A 22,229-nucleotide genomic window follows, 5' to 3' on the forward strand; every position below is an offset into this window, starting at 1 on the left:
AATTATTATTTTAAAGTATAAACAAGCAAAATTCTTAAAAAAAAAATTTTTTTTAATACAAAATTTTAATTAATTTTTTTTTGGGTGGGCGGTGACACGCCCATTTTTCTAAAATATATTTCTGATGGTATACATATTAATAATACAAAAACCGGATCAAAAAATCTGGCTTAGTTTTCAAGTTATTAATTAATACCCGATAATTTGGATTTTTCCCCATAGTGCAATGCATTGCAATGCCCACGACCACGACCACGCCCCCACTCGCCCACGCAGTGCGAGAACTATGCGAACGCAACGATAAGAGAAAATCTATGGCGAAATGCGAATACTTTTCTCGCTGCTTCGAACGATTGGCAAACTACTTAGTTAGGTAAGGGTATGGCTGAGCAGGGCGGGGCAGGTGAGGGGAAGGTGTGGCCAAAGTGTGTATTGGCTGCTGCTCAAACTTCTCCTGTTCAGCCTGTGCGTGCGTGTGTGTGTGTGTGTGTTTGTGTGTGTGTGTGTGTGCTTGCCTTGGGGCTCTGTGAAAACTTAATCCTTTCGCTGCATAACGGGCCAAGCTCAAAGTCAAACAAACAAACCAAAGCGATTGCTTAAGGGTTTAGAATGGGCTGTTGCAGTTGTAGGCGGTTTGAGGTAGTGGGGGCAACTACTGCTTAAGCTGCCGCACAACATTTGCGGGCCAAGTATTTAAGCCATTTGCGCTAATGAATGCGGTCGCGCATTTTTAAGCGCACCCGAAAACTCGAATGGGCGTGGCAGGCAAAGTTTTATCTCGACGCCCCCAAACCCCAAGAAGTTTTTCCATGGAGTTCGCCGCTACTCTCAACTTATGCGAAACACGTGCAAAATTATACTACTACTATTATAATTTTTAGCTCAAGTTCAGCAGTTGTGCGGAGGGGGGCAGCAGTGAAAGGGGTTCGCGGCAACAGATTTGCCATTTGTTGACGTCTTTTGGCTGTTTCGGTCTGCCTTTGGCATATTTATTTAGTATTTTATGCAGTGCATATTTAGTGGCAATTTCTCTCTTTTGTCGCTGCAGAATCGCATTGTTTCTCCCGTCGCAATTAAAACGGTTTACGATCTCTGCTCCAAGCCCCGCACGGGCAGCCAGCCATTGACATTCGCCTGACAACAGCCAAAGGAGAGGAAAATAATACGAATATTCGACTTGAATTATTGCACAGTGGTGTTAATAATAGCCCTGTGATACACACACACACACACAGCCACTCACACTTGTAATCGCTCAGTGGTTGATGCGCTTTTATTTTCAATTGCGATTCATGTGATTATCATAAATTGTTTTTGGATGTGCGCAAATTGAGCGACGCTACGGGAAAGTGAAAAGTGGACAAATGTGTAGCAAGATTTTTCACTCGGCAGTGTCTGATGAGTTAATACCCTGTACGATTTTATATTAAAATACAGATCGATCGAAATTTGAAGCAGCCTCCTGGAGGACATCTTTATATACAGGGTATCTGCTGAGCACGCATGCCTTACTTTACATTTGTCCTCCTTTTCGTAGCAACCGTTTTGCCTGAATTGATTATTCTTTAATGCTTTTCAGCAAAAAGTATTTTGTATAAACAAACAAACGATTAATTTTGTTTTATATATATATTATATGTATAATGATTTATTAAGACTATAGATTCTATGTTAAAATTGTTTAATTAATAATAATAATAATAATAATAATAATAATAATAATAATAATAATAATAATAATAATAATAATAATAATAATAATAATAATAATAATAATAATAATAATAATAATACTAATAATAATAATAATAGTTAAAAAATTTTATCAGTAGATATAATGATAGACTGCCTGACTATCAAAAACTTGTCCAATTGGCTCGCTAATCTCTTACATATGTACGAGTATATGTATATATGTATGTTTGACATGGTCGAGCATAGTATACACATAACTTAAAATAAATTAATTTGTAGAAGTCAAGCAGTCCATCTTCACTTGCCACAGCAGCAGCTTAATAAGCTTATCAAATCAAGCGAAACGTTTCAGATTCCTAACAAATACACAATTTATAAAAGAAAATTTATGTATTTACATACACATATGTTTGTACAAGAGTGTGCACATACATGGCTTGGGCGTAGCATCGCTCACAGCAGCGACCCCACAAGAAAAGTGAGGTGGGTGGAAGACGCGATCGCTGTCGAGCTAATGAGCGCTTAATTCGACTGACAAAATGTCAAGGGAACACTTAGAGAACTCACCTCCGCAATGCGGAACAGCAAATGAGGGGAGCACATATTAAAAATAAAAGAAAAACATCTGTTTTTGGCGTTACGTTGTGAACGAGAGAGAGAGAGAGGTTGACTGCGAGAGAGTGAGAGATTTGTTATTAAAGAAGAATTTCTATATTATTGCTTGCTGAGATTCTCTCTTTTTCTCTTCCACGCACAAGCACCCCTGTCCTCCCTCCCTTCTCCTGGCTCTTTGTTACACAGCTCTTCTATCTCCGCTGTGGACATTAATTGATAACGACAGACGCCTCTTTCAGTCGGCAAATAAACAGAGCAGCAAATGCAACAAACACTGCCTGAATTTTGTTGCTAATTTCAGTTTTGATTGAAATTATGTATAACATGCAAAAGTGTCGTCGTCTTGCCATAGCAAGCCCAAACACCCCCGCCCCAGCCACCTGCGTTTACCCCTCCTCAGAAGCTGAAAATTAATTAGTTTCTAAATGAATTCAACGGCATGCAATATAATTTATATTTTTCCCATCTATTTTTTTTTTTTTTTTTTATGATTATTATATATATATATTTATTTGATATATTCGGAAAAATCAGTTTTCGCAGCGCTGGCGTCCACATTGTTGTTGTTGCTGCTGCTGCTGCTGTGCTCTGTGGGCTCCATGGACTGTCGACTGTCAAGTCGATTGGCTCAGTGCTCACTTGGACGTTGTCAGCGCTGCTCCTCGCGAAGAGCTAACTCTGCCTCGACAGCCGCGTCCGCGCATCGTTCGCGTCTCCGTTTGCATCTTAGCCGGTTGTCGCGTTTCGTGTTCATGTGGTTGTTCTTGTTTTTGTTTATATCGTGGGCAGCGCCCACATATGCATGTACTCAGCAAATATATATCTAGTATATAATACATGGCATATATCTATATCTGTCTAGTATATAGTTAATACGGCCCAGTGCGTTGCTTTTGGAAATCATGTCGCCTGCAGTGCAAAAAATCTTGGCTAAAAGTGCAAAGTGGCCAACAACAACAAATGTTTACTGTGCATATAAATGTGATGGCAGAAAATTCTGAGTGAAAAATTATGGAAGACAGCTATAAAAGTCCGAGCGAGTGCCAAATAGAAACGGTGGAAAAAAAAAAATAATCATAATAAAGTCAATAAAAAAAATGAAATAAAGTTCAGTTCAAGTAGCTGCAGTTTCGGTGCGATCGAGACGACTGTGTTTATTTATATTATTTACTAATGTCGTCGCTCTATCTGTATCTGTAGCTGTGTATCTGTGTCTTTGCGTGTGCATCTGTGAGCGATCGCTTTGTGTCAACTGAAAGATTTGACCTCGCACTTCACCCATCAAGTGAATTAACAGCGACTGCGAGGAAAGAGAGAGAGAGAGGGAGAAAGAAAAAGAGAGAGAGAACGCAGAAGTTCCTCAACGTCTCTGTCGACATCTTCGTCTCACTGGCGCGCCCCCTTAGCGCCAAACAAACGCCCATAAAGCAATTTGTCATACAAAGAAATCATTCAACTCGTCTGTGTGTCGCGAGTGCTGCGGAAGCTTTCGCATAATAGTTCCAATTCCCAATTGCCATCAAGTGAGCCACTCACTAAAAATGAATTCGAAGTGAGCCCGAGACTAAAGATGCAGATGAAGATGAAGCAGAAGATGTATTTAGATAAGGGTGTAGTCAAACCAAATGCGTTTAGAAATATTCTTGAGTGTTTTTTAATTTGATAGAAGAACAAATATTTGTGCGCACCTTATGGATTATGATACAAAAGGTAAATTTTACCCTTTAATTATAAAATATTAGTTTAGGTAATAGAATTTTGTACTTCTTTTCAGCAAAACAGAGCTTAAGTTCAAGTGGATCTTTGAATTTAAAGTGCGAATGAGTATATAAGGGTATTTAAGAGGGCAGCTCACAATATACATATTTATGTTGCCTCTAAAAATAAAAAAAAAATAAATCAATATCAGCTACAGCCATACAATTTGAGCTTCTCTGAGTCTGCGTGAAGTCTTATCAACTTATCATATATAAATAAATGATGTACCATATCAATTCTTGACTTTAAAACCAACCCCATTGACATTAATGATCATCTCCTTAAGTCAGCTAGTCCCATCAAGCAATATGCAGTAACTTGATAGATTCCAGAAATAAAGCATTTCCAACTGAAACGAATAATTGCCATAATTTATGAATTTTCTGCAACATCTGCGTCGAATTAGTCGACATTGAAACAGAATTAGCACAGCCGGCATTTGGTGTGTCCGAAAATAGCTTATAGACAAGTTATTAATTGGTTTTTGGACATGTTCTGCGTGTGCTAGCCAGGCCAGACCGGGCCACGCCACTCAATAACATATGCATCTATATATTAGCTAAATGATTTGGTGTTAATATTTTGGGAGGCACTGTTTGTGGGATCGTATATTATGAAAGCTGACAAATCACAAAAAACGAAAATCACATATCAAACGAACCACACAAATACGCGCTGTACAGGTAGCTATAGATAAATGAACTATTCATACGCACCCGGCGTTGCGCGGCATGGAATATTATTTTATTTCAATTTTTAGTACATCTAAAAAGTGAAGCTGTTTTTAACGAGATTTTGGTTCCTTAAAGTCGTCATGGCTGGAAGCCCTCATTCTACGTATTTACCGCCCACTTTTCTACAAAAATGATATATATCTCTATAAATAAATGTGTATATTCTCATATATTTATAGAGTTCATGTTTGGTTTATGCGCTGCTTGATTGAAATTTTTCATCTCGCATTCAATTTTGATGGCCTTAATTTTGTTGACAAAAATTGCTGTTGAAATTTATGCGAGGCGCTCATAAAATTTCGGAACGTCTTCCAGGCACGCCTATAACTCAGGCACAAATCAATTAAATTCTTCACTTTTTTCTAATGCTGTTTTTGTGTCAGTTGGCAAAATCCAATTAAAATGAAAGGCACAACAACAAATGCACACACGTAGATACACACACACACTCAGAGTGAGAGTCGAGTCAAGAGTGCAAAACTAAAGCAATTTGTTTGGTCTGATTCTCTGGTTTTTGGGGTTTTGTCATTACGGTCAATAATTACCGCAAGCATGTCAACCGAAATTATTGCCCGGATAGATTTTCGAATACATTCACCTCCGATGTGGGGACGGACGTTTTGGCTTGGCTGGGGCCGGGTGGATCAGTGGCTCAGTGGCTCGCTATGCTGTGGGCCGAATTGTCCGGCCATGTGTTGCAGTCAAACCGCAGGACTCAATCTGTGTAAGGTGGACTTGCTGTTCGCTCTGCCGGAAATAATTACTCAGCTTGGCTTTCTTTGGGTTCGACCCATAAAGAACACACACACACACATACACATATTGGCTCACTCAGTACTCACGCCCAAGCACACACATTTAATTTATATTATTTGTGCTTCCTTTTGTCTGGCATTTGGTTTTAGTTTTGCCCTCTCACTCCCACTCACTCTCTCTCTCTCTCTCTCTCTCTGTTACACTCGTTGCGTGCTTTGCTCTGCCTTCTGTAGCTGCTCATTTTGTTTACCTGTAATGCCAAGGTAGCTTTATTAGTTGTTGTTGGTGTTGGTGTTGTTGCTACTGCCTGCAGTCGGCTGTCAGTGCGCTGTCTCATTTGTCCGTGTGGTTGCTCTGCTGCTATTCAACCACTAAACTGTGTTTTTGGCTTTTGTTACACACACCACATTTTTGTGGTTGCCACATCTTCGATTCTCCAGTTTGAATCCTCATAATATTATTTCAGCAGCATCCAAAATTCACTCTGAATTCAGTTGTGAGATAACAGTTTAAAGTAAAATGTTTGATTCATCAGATTTGCAGTTGGGTTCAGGCCAAACAATCCGAATGTTTTGCACACATACACACACACATCTGCTGAGGCAAGTTCGATCAAGCGCTCTAATAAAAAACATATCTTTTGTCGATTTATTGCTCTTTTGGCCACAATTCACCTTTTTCTTGCAGCTCGTGCGTATAAATTATTAATTTCTTTTGCCTAACTAACACGTTTACCACCAAAGCACTCACACACACACACACACATGCACACAGACCTACCTTGAGTGACCCAGCTTGTAACAATTGCTCAAATCCAATTCAATATTGATTGCCGGACAGCAAATGAAAAGGACAAGAAAAATCGAAATGTGGCTCAAACATGGATACGATTCGAAAGGGTTAAAACTAGCGCCAAGTGCAATGAGTTGAACACAGAGACAGTAACAGATAAATATGTATACCTATAAGATATATATATATATATAGTAGACAAATAAAACTATGCACTTTATTTTTTATAGCTTTATTACCAGCTAAGTTAGGGGAATATAACACATTAAATAAATTGAAATAGATAAGTGTATATATGAAGGCATTTATATATAATATTATTGACTCACATTTTTGTAAGCTGTTATACTAAACTGTATACATAATGTTAGGAGATACGAAAATAAAATAAAATAGATTTTAAATGGTGCTAATGTCTGAATGTTCCGACTTGTTATACTACATTTAAAATTTCATAAACTGTTATACTATTGGAATACAAGTATATAGGCTAATAACAGGACTATGTGAAATGCATAATTAAATATACGTTTTTCACATAGTTTCTACATTTGTTCTAATCGTCTGCTATATAATTATGTCCGGAAAGGGAGGCACTGCCATTATATATGGAAAGTAACACACATTTACTACTAAATAGTCGGAGGCATTATAATTTGATGGCACTGTTAGCAACAACCGTGTGGCCACATCCAAAGACAAAGACTTAATGTGCGTGTGTGTGTGTGTGTGTGTGTGTGTGTGTGTGTGTGTGTCTATGTCTAAGTGTGTGTGGAGGCTATGTTCCGCCTTACACGACCGGTTGGGTATTCAGGTATATAGAGCTAAAGCTAACCCTTGTCTGTTATGGCCAGCGCGTGAACTGCTGTGCGGTCACACGAGCCCTCCACCCCACCGTTCCCGCCCCTGCTCCTTTGAGCACTTCAAACTCATCGATACTTTGGATACTACGCGACGTGGCCTGGCCATTGGTCTCTTTTTATTTTTTTTGTTTTTCCGCCTGCCCACAGCACAGTAGCCTTCAGCGTGTGTGTGTGAGTGTGAGTGTGGTGTATATATAAAGCAACTCCCACACATATTGCGGACCGTGCATGAGTTTAGTTTATATTTATGAGCATTATAGTACGGATATATCGACGCGCGAGTTACGAGCCGCGCAATTGCAGTGGGAATTCGACTTCGATTTCAGTTCTGGGCCATGTGTCGGCGTTTCGGCTTGTCGTTTCGTCACGCGCTGATAAGAAATTGTGAATGGCCATAAAAAGCGCTTGGACGCACCACAGTGCGAATACTTATGACAGATTGCCATATAGCTTTAAGCTGCAAACTAAAAAATAATAATAATATTAATAATAATAATAATAAATACATATTGTGTATAAGTGAAGAAGTGTTGTGTAGTTGTTGTCGTTGTCGCTGACTCAGCGATAAGCCATAAAACACATTAAACCTGCACCTGCGGGATTTCGAACTTAACCCAGCAGAAAGTGCATTTGGCTTGTGGCAAAAAAAAAAAAAAAAAAGACCTGATAAAGACTTGAGAAAATAAACAAATGACAGTCAAACTCGACGAGGCAACGGTAGCGCAGAAACAGAGAGAGAAAGAGAAGGAGGGTGAGATAAGGTAAAGACTATATTGAGAGACCTATTTAGGCAAGCGGACAGAGCTAATATTTATACAAGATAGAGGAGAGACCCAGTGAGTGACAGAGAAAGCGAGAGTAAGAGAGAGAGAGTACGACTTGCCATCGTAGTTTACCTGCCTGGGCTGACAACAATCAGCGAACAATTACGATAAACGCGATAAGCACTCTTATCAGTTACAGATAACACACACACACACACACACACACACACATAGAGGAGCCTATGTGAGTGTGTGAAAATAATTATGAAATCAAGGGGTACCTTGTAGTTGATTTTTGGGCGGCCTGCTAGTTGCCTTTCGCTGGCCTAGTCGTGCGGCTCGAACATACAACTCGCGAGTGCATTATCTAATCTCTGATGAAGTGCCCGTTTCTGAGTAACTGTATCGCTCTGTGTTCATAAAGTTTTCGTTTGTGCAGCTAGATATTGAAGCGAAGCCAGTGCGTAGCATATGTTAACCAAAAATCAAAGTTCTTTTTAATGAGAACGCATCCAAACTGTTTGAGATACATTTGTATCTATAAGGTAGTTGCGTAAGCTACGGCAATCTATATATGTAAGTAGATTCGTACAAGCTGAATAGAAACTAATTACTCGATACTGTTATACGAGTGTTATACTTGTGTGCTATCTGTTATATACGCTGAAAAAATTTCGATTGCCGATTAGTGCACTTCCTATTATACTCACATAATCTATTATTAACGGTGTCATAGACGAATTTAGATGTTGATGCTCTGCTTATTTTCGAGGCAGCTGGAAGATAGGATAAAATGATTTCAATGTTCTGAGATAACAGCTGATTAACTAACTAAACTTACAGTTGCAGGTAGAGTGCTGTTTGCTTTTTGATCATGTACATATATACATATATAAAGTACGCTGTTATCCAAAAAAAAAAAAAACGAAATAAATTGAGCGAAAACAACCTCAATAAAAACCCACTATACAAACACATAAACCAGACTAGATAAGATAAGAAAAACTCGCTCAACAAGTGAATGAAGCTGACACAAGCCAAAGGCTCACACACACAAACACACAAACAGAAACGCCTGTACGTAGCGCAGTGTAGTCTCGTGTAGTGCAGTGCTGTGCAGCTGTGCCCATACACCCCATGGATATTTCCTTGCATCGCCTGCTGACATGTGATTCTTATATAGAGTGCAAGTTGTGAGATGTCAACGGCAGTGTCACTGTCACAAAACAGAGACCCAGAGACTGCCAGAGCGATAGCTGGAGAGGGGGACAGGGTGTGTGTGCAAGACAGACAGCTACTGGAATTTGGGTCAGGCCTAAGAATCACTTGCCTACATTTGCATACTTTGGGCACACAGTTTGATTATCTCTGCTGCTGCTGTTGTTGTTGTTGTTGTAGTTGCTGCTGCTGCTGCTGCAGGGGCAGATTAGGCCAAGCATGGGAGGCTTACGAACTGTGCAAAATATTGTCACTAAAGTTAATTAAAAAACAGCCAGTGGCACCAAATATTTACAGACACACACACACACACACGGACACACATGACAGCCATAGCAGAAGAAACCCAACCCCTAATAGCTTTAATAAAAATGCCAGGCGCAATATTTAGTACAAGTGCGGGGGAGTTGACTGCAAGGGGGTTGACTGTCGCTCTCTCTCTCTCTCTCTGTCTCTCATGGCCCCTGCCTGTCAGCACGCTGCGTGTGCAAACAAAGGCAAATAAATAGAAAAGAGATACTCAATAATCAATAGATAAATAAAATTACAAGGTGACAGCAACAGCAACAGCAGCAGCAGCCAGGAGGATGACACAGCTGCCACTGCTGGGCGTCCGCTTGTTGCCTGTTCAAGCTGCAGGAGCACCAACAGCAGCACCCTGGCTACGTTAGCTGCTCATAATGCAGCAGCGCAAACAAATGAGTGTTTACGCATAACACGCCGAATTGCAAATGCTCTCACTGATTGACTTCGTTCAAAGACAGCTAAATAGAATACATGCTAGTCAAGGACAGCAAATGATTGTGAATGGTTTTGCAATAAAATATTTATACATAAAAGTCAAATATTTTGATCTTTAAGTTAAACTCAAATATTTTTTTATTATATTATTATCGTTTATTATTATTAACATATATTTATATTATAAAGTTTTAAAGTTTTTTTATATTTTTATTATTTTTACTCTATGATTATTAAATATTTGTAGTATATTAAAGTACTATATTGCCAGACTATAATCTGAAGAAACACACATTATTTCTTGTAACAAATATACGTTACCTAATTCTGTTAAATATATTGAATATTCTTACCTCCGCATAAAAGAATATTTTAATTAATTTTTATTAGTCACTGTTTTATTCCATAATGTTGCAAGCTCTGTTAGAAAGTTACTTTATCTAATATGCTCTATGGAAAATAAATATACTATATATTTATATATATACATATACATATTTATATATATACAAAAGGCATTGGCGTCGCCGTTATTGTCGACATCGTTTGATGACGCTGGATAAGCGTGTGGCAACGTGGCAGCCCCAATGCCGCTGGCAAACCGAAGCTGCCAGCCCAACAACAACAACAGCATCGACATCGAGAATCTTTTGTTGGTGGGGTGCAACAAGCGTTTCACGACACGTCGCCAGTTGCCAGCGTCTGGCCAAGTGAAGCGGACGCCAAAAAAAAAAAAAAAAGAGACGAAAATAGAAAAGCGCGAAAATATGCGAGCGTTGCAATTTATTAAAAAATAATAGAAAAATTCGAGACGAAAATTTCAGAAGCACCAGCTTAAGGACCCCAAAAAGTTTAAGCTCCAGATTTGGGCAAACTGCGGCGTTGCGCATACGCCATGTGAAAGGCTGTGAAATTTTCAAGGGGCACACAAACATAGCATAATAAGGGTAATCTTGCAAAGCCAGAACCGACCATGCCAGTGTGTGTGAATGTGTGTATTAATTAAGGCGCCCATGCCAGTGGTCAGTCAAGTGCGACAACAAATAATTTGATTTCAATTTAACTAATTAGCTGGGGCCTTCAACATAATGCGAATGGCTGAGCGCACGGTCTGAACGCCAGCGGTAAAATATATATAAATCTATATATGTATATAGTTGTGAGTGTGTGGTTTGTGTGTGTGTGTGTGTGTATGTTTGTGCTTTGAAGCACTCAAATGCTTATCTGCTTAGCGGCAGCTACAAACATGTTCAGTTTACAAGCCACTCCACATCGTACATGTGTGTGTGAGTATACATGTATGTGCGTATGTCCGTGTGTGTGTGTCCGTGTGTGTGTGTGTGTGTGCTGGCGCTTTATCAAAGCCAAGCACTTCAATGCAGACAGTCAAGTGGCCAGCCACTGCGGTCAGTCTGTCAATATGCGTCCATTGCAATGCGCTTAGCTATGCAGCTGCTGCTCCAGCTAAGCGAAAGGACGACTCAATCTGTCTGCCATTTCGACTGTGGCTGCAACCAAATAACTAATAAAAATCTAATTATAAAAAACACATCAGTTTTGTTTAACTATGTGGTTGCTCTTCTCGTTTTTTGCATCAAGTGCTTAACTCAAATTTTAATTAAATTATCTATGACATGCACTTAATGCAAGCATTTTAATATTGTTTTGTAATATGTCAATAAATGGCAGTGTTTTTATTTATTTTTTTTTTTAAGTAAATACAAATTTATTTCAATTAGCTTGCTGAGAAAACATAAATAAATGTATGAAACTTTAAAGTAAATTAAAGTAATTTTTATCTGCATTCAATTGAATTTAATGAGTCTGAAATAATAATTTCTGACTTACTTGCGTACAAAAGTATGAAAAATAATATAAATAATTATAATCAATATTATTAATATATATATTATTTATTATTATTATATTAACATTATATTATTATAATTAATATTATTTATATTAATAGTTTTTATTTTTTAATTATTTTCGCCAATATCTTTTTCAATTTTCTTGTTATTATTTCTTCTATTCATACTATAAATTAACAAAACCGGGAACCTTAAAGTTCTCCACACATTTATTTTATTTGATCTGAAGAATATCATAAACTGCTCTACAATTACCAGTTTTTTATAATAGCTATTTACAATGTGGATAAACAAATAATTAACTAATCTTTTTTTCTTTATAATTTAATTACAGTTGCCCCTAAGCCTTGACCAGTGCAAAGTGTTGCTCAAATGAAAACAAGAATAAATCAAAATAAACAAACAAACAAAAGTGTATAAAAAATTAACAGAAAGCGAGTCGGAGAGATGTGAATAACTTTTTAGTAGGGGATAAAACTGTGATAAACGAAACGCGCAGCGGAGCAATTAAATGCGAGATAATATACAATTTTAATAAAAATAAAAGCCGCAGCAAATTAAAAGGGGAGCATCGCTAACTAGCAACAGCAACAGCAACAGTTGCAGCAGCACTAAAAGTAATTAGCGACAGCAACAACTGCAGAGGAAGACCGAACTACAAAGTGTGTGCGTGTGTGTGTGTGTATAAGTGAGAGAAGGAGAAGCAATAATAATAAAAAGGTGAAATAAAACAAATGATGTTGCAATCCTTGAAACAACGCACGGACAAACTCAGCGGCATTCCAGCAACAACAGCAACCAGCGGCACAGTGGCAACTGCTGTGACAGCAACAGACACAACAACAACAACAGGAACAACAACAACAACAACAGGAACAACAACAACAACCACATCGACAACAGCAGCAACAACAACAGCAACAACAATGCTAACAACAGCACCTGTTGCACTTGTCGCTAATGGTATGGCCAATGGCAGCAGTCTCTATAACGGCAGCAACAACAATTTGCAACAGCAACAACAACAGCAACAACAGCAACCAGTAAAGTATTTAGAAAATCTAACGCCTGCCACGGGCGCCATTGCGACGGCAACAACTTTTACAGGTGCTGCGAAAAGTTTTCATCCATATTTGCGGCCCAACAGCAGCATACCAACAGCAGCAACAACAGCAGCAGCAGCAACGACAATGACCAAAACTGCTGGCGGCGTTGGCGTCGGCATGTCGACAACATTGTTCGAAACACTTTTGCACAACCAAATAAATTCCAATGCAAATGCAGCCGCCCTCCTACCAGCCGCAGCAGCAGCAGCAGCAACATCAACTGCAACAGCAGCAGCAGCAGCAGCAGCAGCGGAGCCAACGCAAGCGGCAGCAGCTGCAACCGCAGCAGCACCAACAGCAACAGCAGCATCAGCGACTGCAACATCGACGCTGCTAAATTCCAGCATTAATTCCAGAACTTCATTAGCCGAGCAGAGCGCCAGCGGCACCACAAATTGGTGAGTCACGCCTACCCAGCACCGCCTCCATTCGGTTGCGTTACTTAACTTTTTTTTCGCCTAATGACTGCAAATTGCATTCGAATGATTTGTTTGTTTTGGTCTCCTCGCCTGGCTTAACGCGAACTTTATCTATTTAGTCGACGAGTTCTTTAAAGTAGGCTATAGAAATTTATATTTTATGTTGGCGTGAAGCGAACTGTATAAAAGTAAAATAGAGCTTTATTATCTGGAGTTAAAGCAGGAAATTGTAGAGCTAGAATGTGGGATATTAATGCAAAAGTATTGGCATGTACTTTGTGAAATTTAGCCTAGAGCTTGTAATCCCTGAAGTGGTATATAGTCAACAGTATATAGTCGACAGTATATAGTCAACATTTCTGTTTCCTTTCCATATATAAAAGTTTGGGGCCTCTGGGCCTAGGATCAAGAGATGATACAAAATAAAATACAAATGCAAAGATTGACTAGCCACATCGTAGATGACTCAGGCGCCACCAACACCAGATCTACTATAGTGGAAATGCTTTACAAACTATTAAATATCTCCTTATAATTTATCTATGATAGTTGAGCCCCATAACTATTTCTTCTATCAAAATCCTTCAATACGAAATTTATCATTCCAATAAAATACAAAAACATGTTAAAAAGTTAACTTATGTTGCTCAAAACTTGAATATATAGTTACCTATAAATATATGATGGAATACCGGAAATCATTTTAAATCTCACAGCTCGCCAGTTCCTTGACAATTGATATTTAATATTTGATATTTGATTGATTTGATAATGCACTTCTGATTGCTATAAATCAAGCCATAAGTTTTGCCATTATCTATAGAGTGCTGACTCGGTATATCTATAAAGCCTCCACTCGGTATTTGCACAACGTATCGAGTGTTGCCATTAGCACTCATCAAATATTAAGAGCTCTTCTCTTACCCAATTATGTTAAGGGCTAAAAATAGTTGCATCCCCGCACACTCCAGCTCTGGTCCATTTCGCTGCATTCAGAAACTTCAATAATTTAGCTAATTTCTTATCAATTTGCATATTAGCTAGATAGATATAAATTTCAATTTCCTTTCCGCGAAATATCCAAAACCCTCGACGCTATCGAATTTCAAATTGTTATGCCATGGCCCGCTGCATCATTTCCCATTACGACAAGTTCCTTTGCCCGGAAATTATAAGAAGAAGAAAAAAAAAATAGAGGAAACCAGAAGCAGGAGGCAGCCGTGGCAGCAGCTCAAGTGAACTGTCCATTTGGTTGGCAGGCATTTTTGAGCGGGTGGCCCACAGAGCGAAGCGAATCGAATGGAATCGATTCAATTAAAATAAGTGACAACGTGCCGAGTGCCGAGTCTTTGGTCGCTGCTGACTAACGATAATTGGCATTGCATTAAGTTTATTAATTGGCAAATGGGGGCAGGTCGCAGCGTCATCACGGCTAATGATCATTGACAGCCGCTGCTAATGAAAACATTACATTATCTGCACCGCCTATGATGATAATGATGATGATGCTGATTACGATGATGATGATGATGTTGTGGTTGATAAGACAACGTGACAAGCTGTAATGCAGATAGAGCATAGCTGCAGCCCCCCGATGGGCAACAGTTATTTGCCCCACTCTCTCTCACTCATTCTCATTTCCCTCTCTCTCTCTCTCTATCTGCTTCTCTGTTGTCATTTTTGCTACAGCGTGTTGCGCTGCCATTAAATAATAAAGCAAGAATATTAAATTTATGTTGGGTCATTTTTATGCGCCTTGCTGCAATCGCCCACTCCTGCTACTTGGCTGTTATCCTGCTGTCTCGGCGACTCTCTCTGTGTCACTAGCGTCCTCTATCTTGCGCCGTGAACTGTTTGTTTTTGTTGTGACAGGCGCGACATAACAAACTGCCATCATAAATTAAGTGCCGCGTCACGGCTTTGTCGGCGCCAGCATTGACGTGGCGTGGGCGTGGCCAAAAAGGGCGCTGCATAGATAGCAAGAGCACGAGAAGGAGCAGCAGAAGCAGCCGCCGCATCCACTTGAATGGCAGCGCATGTGGCAGCAGCCTGCAGCAGAAAACATTTTACCGCGCAATGCCGAGCCACAAATCGAGCCACAGCAATCCAACACCTGCCCGGCCTAAGCTCAAGCAAATCCCAGTGCGCGCCCGCCGCAGGCAATTTTCTCATTAAGCTGCGGCGCATTTAAATGAAACTGAATTAGTAATGCGAAGAAAACCAGCGAGCCGAAGACGCAAGTCGCTCCCAGCTGCCAGCAGGCAGCAGGCAGCAACTGTTGCCGGCTTGAGCAGTTGCTGCCGGTGCTGGTTGCCCTCGTCGCATCGCAGCTCCCATGAGAGCAGCCATTGCGCGCCGCTGACTCTCTGATGGATTTCCCAGGCGGCAGTGCGACTTTGAAAGCGAAATAATTGCCTGCGGGGCAACAGCGACACCTGTCGCGCACCTGTAGGCCCCCTCCCGCCCCATCCGCCCCTCCGGCTCGTTGAACGTTTTTATTTAAAGCGCGCGCCCCGAAAAGTAGGCAACAGAAAATTGCGTGCTGGGCGCAGATTTTGATTTATGCCTGCCAGGCCGGGCCAGCTTTGATACCCAGTTGGCTGCGCTGCCACTGCTGCCTGGCCCGCCCATTGGCCTACTTTGCATTTGACTTGTGGGCAATATTTATCACCTTGACACTGGACTATTTGGCAGCGACACGCTCCGCCTCTAATAGATTATGTTCGTTTTGTCCTTTGCCGCCCTCGGGCATTGTCGCGCTCAATAAATATAAGAAAGTAGGCGTGCCCGTTGACATCCTTGGAGAGCCTCATTCAGCTCGTAAATTCCGCTGGCACCAGGTTCATAAATGCTGCGCGCCTGAAAGCAAAATTAAGCTAGATAGCATCTGAATTGGATAATATCCGGAATGGCGAATAGCTTAATTCATTTAGCAGTTGCGGAGGATTGTCGGAGAAGGGAAGGTCAGACGTAAGACTTTTAAATTTCCTAGATAGACCAAATATTAGAATTGCAAATAAGTGAGAGCTTTAGTTGAATAAGCATTAAGTTAGCTTAACTCTGAGATAGACGTTATAAAAGATAAGTGAATGAAAGCAAATGTAAATACAAAGTACATATAAATTTCTTGTATGATTAAAATGAATTGATAAATATGTGTAACTACGATCAAATATATGTTAATAATTCATTTTTAAAAATATTTTTAAAAATATATGAATATAAAATTTAAAAGATATTTCATATTTAAAATAAATTTATATAAATTTTGATTCACGCGAAAAAATTGCTTAAATTAATTTATAATATAAATACATTTTTAGCATAAACATTTTTTGATTGTGTTGACTTGATACCTCAACTTAATTAAATATATAGTTTTTTTTTCAATTTTAATCAAATATTTATTACATTAACCTCAACTTGAGCCAATATAATTTTACCAAACTCCTTATTAAAAGTGACTTATTTTATTAATAAACCCCTTTTTCTGAATCTCTAATTAGAATGGGTTTCCCTAAATATCCAATTCACTTGGAATTCTCTTCAATAAAATGAAAACCAATTAGATTTCAAATTTATTGCTTCGACTGCTTGACAATTTGAGCTTATTTGCTAAAGCAGCTTGTTTGTTTGTTTGTTGTGGCTAATTGTGTTGTTGTTATTGTTGTTGGTATTGTTATTGTGGCCGTTGCTGTTGACATCAAGCAAAAGTCAATTTCGTGTGGCCATCAACAACACCCAATAAAATCCCAAAATATAGAAAGAGCGAAACATACAAAAACTCGAACTGAAGTAACCAAGTGAAGCCACAAATGGACCATTCAATGCACACACACACAAGTCACACACACACACACACATACACATTAAGGCGCGGGTGGTGGTCAACCACAGAGAAACAAAGTAAAAACGCTTACAACTTTTTAGATTAGATTAGTTTGCTAATAACAATTAGTATTTGTATTTTATGCACTGCGCAGCTTCGCCATCTCTCTCTCTCTCTCTCTCTCTTTCTCTCTGTCCCTCGCTCTTTCTCTTTTGATACGCCCACACATATCGAGCTCTCATTCACGCCTCACCAAGCATTGTTGTCCAGCTTGTTGTTTTTTATTGTCATTAGCAAATGAAGTTAGCAAACAGAGAGCGAACGAGTGGGTAGAAGCAAAGCTTTGTTTTAGCCATGTTCAATATGTTGGCCATAAAAGTTCAATGGAAACTTTTTTTGGCCAGCAACTTCTATAGATATGAATGTCTGTGTGCGTGAGTGTGTGTGTGAAAATTGCCTGATTTATAATGACTTTATTTTTGTGGCTTTTGCAGCGACTCGAATGGCGCTGAGACGGAGACGCAGCAGCCGGACTCTCTGCCCGCCATTAAGTGCGAGGCAACGGATGCCATGGAGACTACAACGGCTGGCGATACGGAACTGGCCAAGGATCAGCCGGATGCGGACAACATTAAAATGTTTGTGGGGCAGATACCCAAGACATGGGATGAGCTCAAATTGCGACGCCTGTTCGAGCAGTTCGGACGGGTCCACACGCTGAATGTGCTGCGAGATAAGGTCACATCGATTAGCCGAGGTGAGTGCACGCATATAAATGTGCGGATTAATTGGCGAACGGGGCCCTAGGGGAGACCATCTCTGCTCCTCGCTACATCTCTCCTCCTCTCTCCAGCTCAGCCCTACTCCTTTTCCTTCTCTTTCTCTGGCCCCCTCTCAATGGTTTTTAACAACGCCCGTAAATTCCGAGGCGCACCCTTTTAAGCCAGGTGCGGGGCCTTACTTAACATCAAGTAATATGATTATGGCGAGCACACACAACAACATTAGGGCTAACACCTTCCACGCTTCAGACCAGGTGTTGACTCGCAACTTTTTTTTCCTCTCTCTCTCTCTCTCTCTCTCTCTTTCTCTCTGCCAGCCTCGATGGTAATTGGCCATAATTGCCACACACACATAGACACACACACGCACGCACACACATCGAGCTGGATTAATTCTATTGGGTATTTGAATAATTTGGGCATTTGCTTGCAAACTTTTATGAAATGTTGAAATTGTATTATGCATATTTATGGCCAGGCGTGCTGTTGCCTCTCAATGATCGGATATACTTATAGTTGCGGCTCCGCCACCTCTCCTTCTCCTTCTCATTCTCCTTCTCCATCTCCACCTTCTTCACATGAGCAGATTAGGCTTATGGCAGCATAAGAGTTGTTTGTGGCCAGGCTTAATACACGTTGAGTATGAGTGAAGGTAGTGTAAGGCGATTACCGTCGACGCTGAGATGTTAAGGCTTGAAGCGTGCAGCAAAGCCATTAATAAATAAGCAATCGTATATCGATTTATACAGCTTTCAGGAAATTTCGATAAATACAAAATTGATGAATGCTTTATGGTAGAAGCTTTTATCTAATGTGTTGTTATCCGATTTCGATATGAATAATTTTTGCATTAAATATATTTTATTTATTTATTTTATTTTATTTATTTATTTTTTTATTTTTCAAAGTAGTTACAAATAGTAGTACAATCGATTTTGTTCTTACTAAATTGAAATACCAACACATCAATCTATACTTAAGACCGGATGCGTTTATCGATAAATTTAAATCTGATGACCACACATTATGTGCAATACATTTATGTGACATTTGGAAATTAATCGATAAATGTACAACAAAACAAATATTTATCATTCTTTGTCTTTTAATTTTAAAGTGACTACATCTTCCTTTATCTACTCACATTAATAGGTCGAATTATCATACATAATGTATTATTGATTATGGTCGACATGTTATCGATATATCCTTAGTATAGTATATGTGACTGTATTGCATTCCAACTGAATTAGGTGTATAATGATTTTTTTAGCAGCTTTAGGTTAACCATTTGTCCATACATACAAAGAGTGTATTTTTATCAACTTTTGTCCTTTAATAGTCGTAATAAAACAGTCTAATATAGTCGCTGCATATATTGAATGTGGTGTTCGTTTAATCATGACAAAGCTCGCGCGCATAAAACTTTTAGGCAGCAGCCGCCATACGCCATAAATGTATATACTCAAATATATATCTCTATATATACCACCTACACATTCAATTTTTCCATCATTATCTCTGCATGGCTCGCATGATGCGCTCGTCTCTCGTCCCACAAAAAACATTTAACGTACAAAAGCTGTTGCATGCCCAAGTTAAATTGTATTTACATAAACAAAAAGTTTGTTCCATGCATGATATATACTATATATGTATATCGCGATATCTATAGAGATCTATAGAGAAGTGTGCAATGTTTACAGTCCCGATGAATAGTTTACTTTTGACGTCCTTGTATCATATGTTTGTGCAATTGTCTATCGATTGTTGAACTTTGTTATCGACTTGCCTATTTCTTGTATCGATTTGTATCGATTGTTTCGTTCTGTTTCGTTTGCAGGGTGCTGTTTTGTCACCTACTATACGCGCAAGGCGGCTCTGCGGGCCCAGGATGCGCTGCACAACATCAAAACTTTGGATGGGGTAAGTACAACAAAGGGAATACCCCCAATCAATAATATTCTATCATTTTACATATATGTAGCTAGCGCTTTGACTTGCTCGTTTTACGTTCTGTATGTGTATGTATGTGTTTCGTATGTATTACTTCTGTATGTAATTTGTAAAAGTGTGCGTTATTTCTCTTTCTACTTTTCCTCCGTATTTCACTTTCGTCAAATTTGATATGTTTCGCTTTCTAAATAATGCAGCTTGAGAAAGTCAACCACTGGCGCTCATCGATCGATCGAATGACATAGTTTACCACAATGTACCTAAAATTTCTAATAGCTAGTCATTCGATATGTACACACACACACACACACACGCAGAGAGAGCTACACCCATGGCCGTGGGGGCGTGGCCGTCGGTCTGTTGTTGTGTGACCAACGCAAATGTAATCATCAGTCAATTAGTGGATTCAATTATTGAGGACAATCTCATTGTTAACGTATTAAATGAAGCGTTCACGCACAGGCAAACACTGTAAAGGGACTACCCTTACTCAAAATACATACTCACATATCGCTCTCTAGGTATGTACGACTAGCTAGCCTTTGTAGCCAGCTCGCAGTCAGCTACTTCATTTACATATTCAAATTGTTAATGGAAAATCCAATGGCACTAAAGCAAGTAAGCGAGAGAGGAAGAGTGAGATGATTGGGAGGGATAGAGGGGGAGAAAGGACGTGGCAAATGACGCCACATGTGTAATTGTCAAAATAATGATCAATGCCCAGGTATATATGTATATGCGTATGTGTGTATGTATATAGTTATATATACAAGCACTTTGTTTGTATAAGTAAGTGCCCAGCTATGCATGTGTGTGTGTAAGTGTGTGGGTGGGGATGTCTGATCCCTTAATGCATTTGGCAGGCTGCCTGAACAACCACCAAGCCCTCCCAATGTCTGCTGCTCTGCAAGAGCTACTTAATTTACCTGAAATAATCGATAGGTAAACAGACGTTAAAACGTCGGTATTTTCACATACATGCACACGGACGCAACACACACAAACACACTCACACAGGCATCTGCATGTTTGTGTGGGCCCAACTTGTCAACGGCTTCAATAAATATTTTGTTTTGAACTGACCAATTCGATCTATATATAGACCATATACGTACATGTGTATAAGTCTATGCCCGTGTGTGAGTGAGTTAAGTGGCCCTTTTGGTCGGGCTTTTTCTGTTTTTGTCCTTGTTGTGTGGCACGTGTGAAAAGACGCAGTTGTGACGCACTTGGATTGCCCGGAAAAGTGATTACACTGTAAAACTCGACAAATGCGATTTATTTTTGTCCCAGCCCAAAAGTATGCAATAATTTTTTGTATTGGCTTTACATGTGTTTGCTTTGAAGCATGTGAGCGAGAGGGACAAACATAGTTGGGAAATAAAGCTTTATGAATGTAATAATGAAAGTTAAAATAAATATATTTTTGGTGAGAGATTTAATAAATGTTTTAATATTCGTATAATTATAATGTTCAGAAATTTTAATAAGTGTATAATTGAATGAAATTTTTATGTGAATTTAAAAAGATATAAATTTTTTATTTTTATTTTATTTTATTTTATTTATTTATTTATTTTTATTTTATTTATTTATTTTTTTTTTTTTATATGTAAATAGATTTTTTTCTGCGGCTTTTCACTTCTGTCTCTCTCTATCGGCCTCTCTCTCTCTCGCTTTCCCTTTATCTCAGCTAGCACTTTACAAAATTTGAGATTATTTCAAGAAAAAGTTAAATAAATAATTTGGGTGCTTTCATATCTATTTTTATTTTAATTTATTATTGAATTGTTCCTTATAATTTATATAGATTCCGTTAGCATTCTTGCAGTGTTCTTCTTTACCCTTCCCTGTCTTTCGCGACCTAGCTAAAAGTAAACAGTTCGGCATATTTTGATAGCTAATTGACAATTTGAACGGCAATCACACATGAAATATCGAAAAAAAAAAAAAAAATAGATTAAGAACTGCCAAAGAAATGCAACTAAATGAACAGCTCGGAGCTAATCGTTTTGCTAAGCCAATTGTCATTGGAGTGAAAAGGGTAGCGATTTGTGTACACGGGTTCAATACTTATCCGGAGCAAAGGCTTACACAAACGGACAGCTAATTTGGGAGCGGGCTCAGCAGAGCGGGGGCTTGGCGCTCCGTGGGCTGGGAAAAGAGTACAAGCCGGAGCGATATCCTGGACAGGCCACTTAACTCATTCAACTGTCAATTTTGAATAATAGAGCAGCAAAATGACGCAACAATGTGAGAGAGTGGAAGGCAATTTGTGGCACTGCCAGCAGCAGCACCAGCAGTAGCTGAAGCAATGACATTTTCTCGTA

At 39.2% G+C, this 22,229-nt stretch overlaps 1 protein-coding gene across 7 annotated transcripts in view; it reads left to right on the forward strand.

Annotated features, from left to right (window-relative positions):
* Positions 1-2,937: 2,937 nt before the first annotated feature.
* The window catches only part of bru2 (bruno 2), a 72,100-nt gene continuing 52,808 nt past the window's right edge, over positions 2,938-22,229 (forward strand). The window contains exons 1-4 of one of the 7 annotated variants that reach the window (XM_089465794.1): positions 2,938-4,020; positions 12,142-13,311; positions 17,656-17,918; positions 19,787-19,869. In XM_089465794.1, the coding sequence (XP_089321920.1) occupies positions 12,542-13,311; positions 17,656-17,918; positions 19,787-19,869 (1,116 nt within the window). In that variant the 5' untranslated portion in view covers positions 2,938-4,020; positions 12,142-12,541. Of the gene's footprint in view, positions 4,021-7,461; positions 7,975-8,033; positions 8,554-10,571; positions 10,884-10,931; positions 11,061-12,141; positions 13,312-17,655; positions 17,919-19,786; positions 19,870-22,229 lie in introns of those variants that run through there. The other 6 variants (XM_089465793.1, XM_018002763.2, XM_089465792.1 and 3 more) reach the window with 6 other exon arrangements.

This window comes from Drosophila arizonae, chromosome 3 (assembly GCF_054131065.1).
Source record: "Drosophila arizonae isolate 15081-1271.41 chromosome 3, UAZ_ARI_1.0, whole genome shotgun sequence".
In the NCBI taxonomy this organism is placed as follows: Eukaryota; Metazoa; Arthropoda; class Insecta; order Diptera; family Drosophilidae; genus Drosophila; species Drosophila arizonae.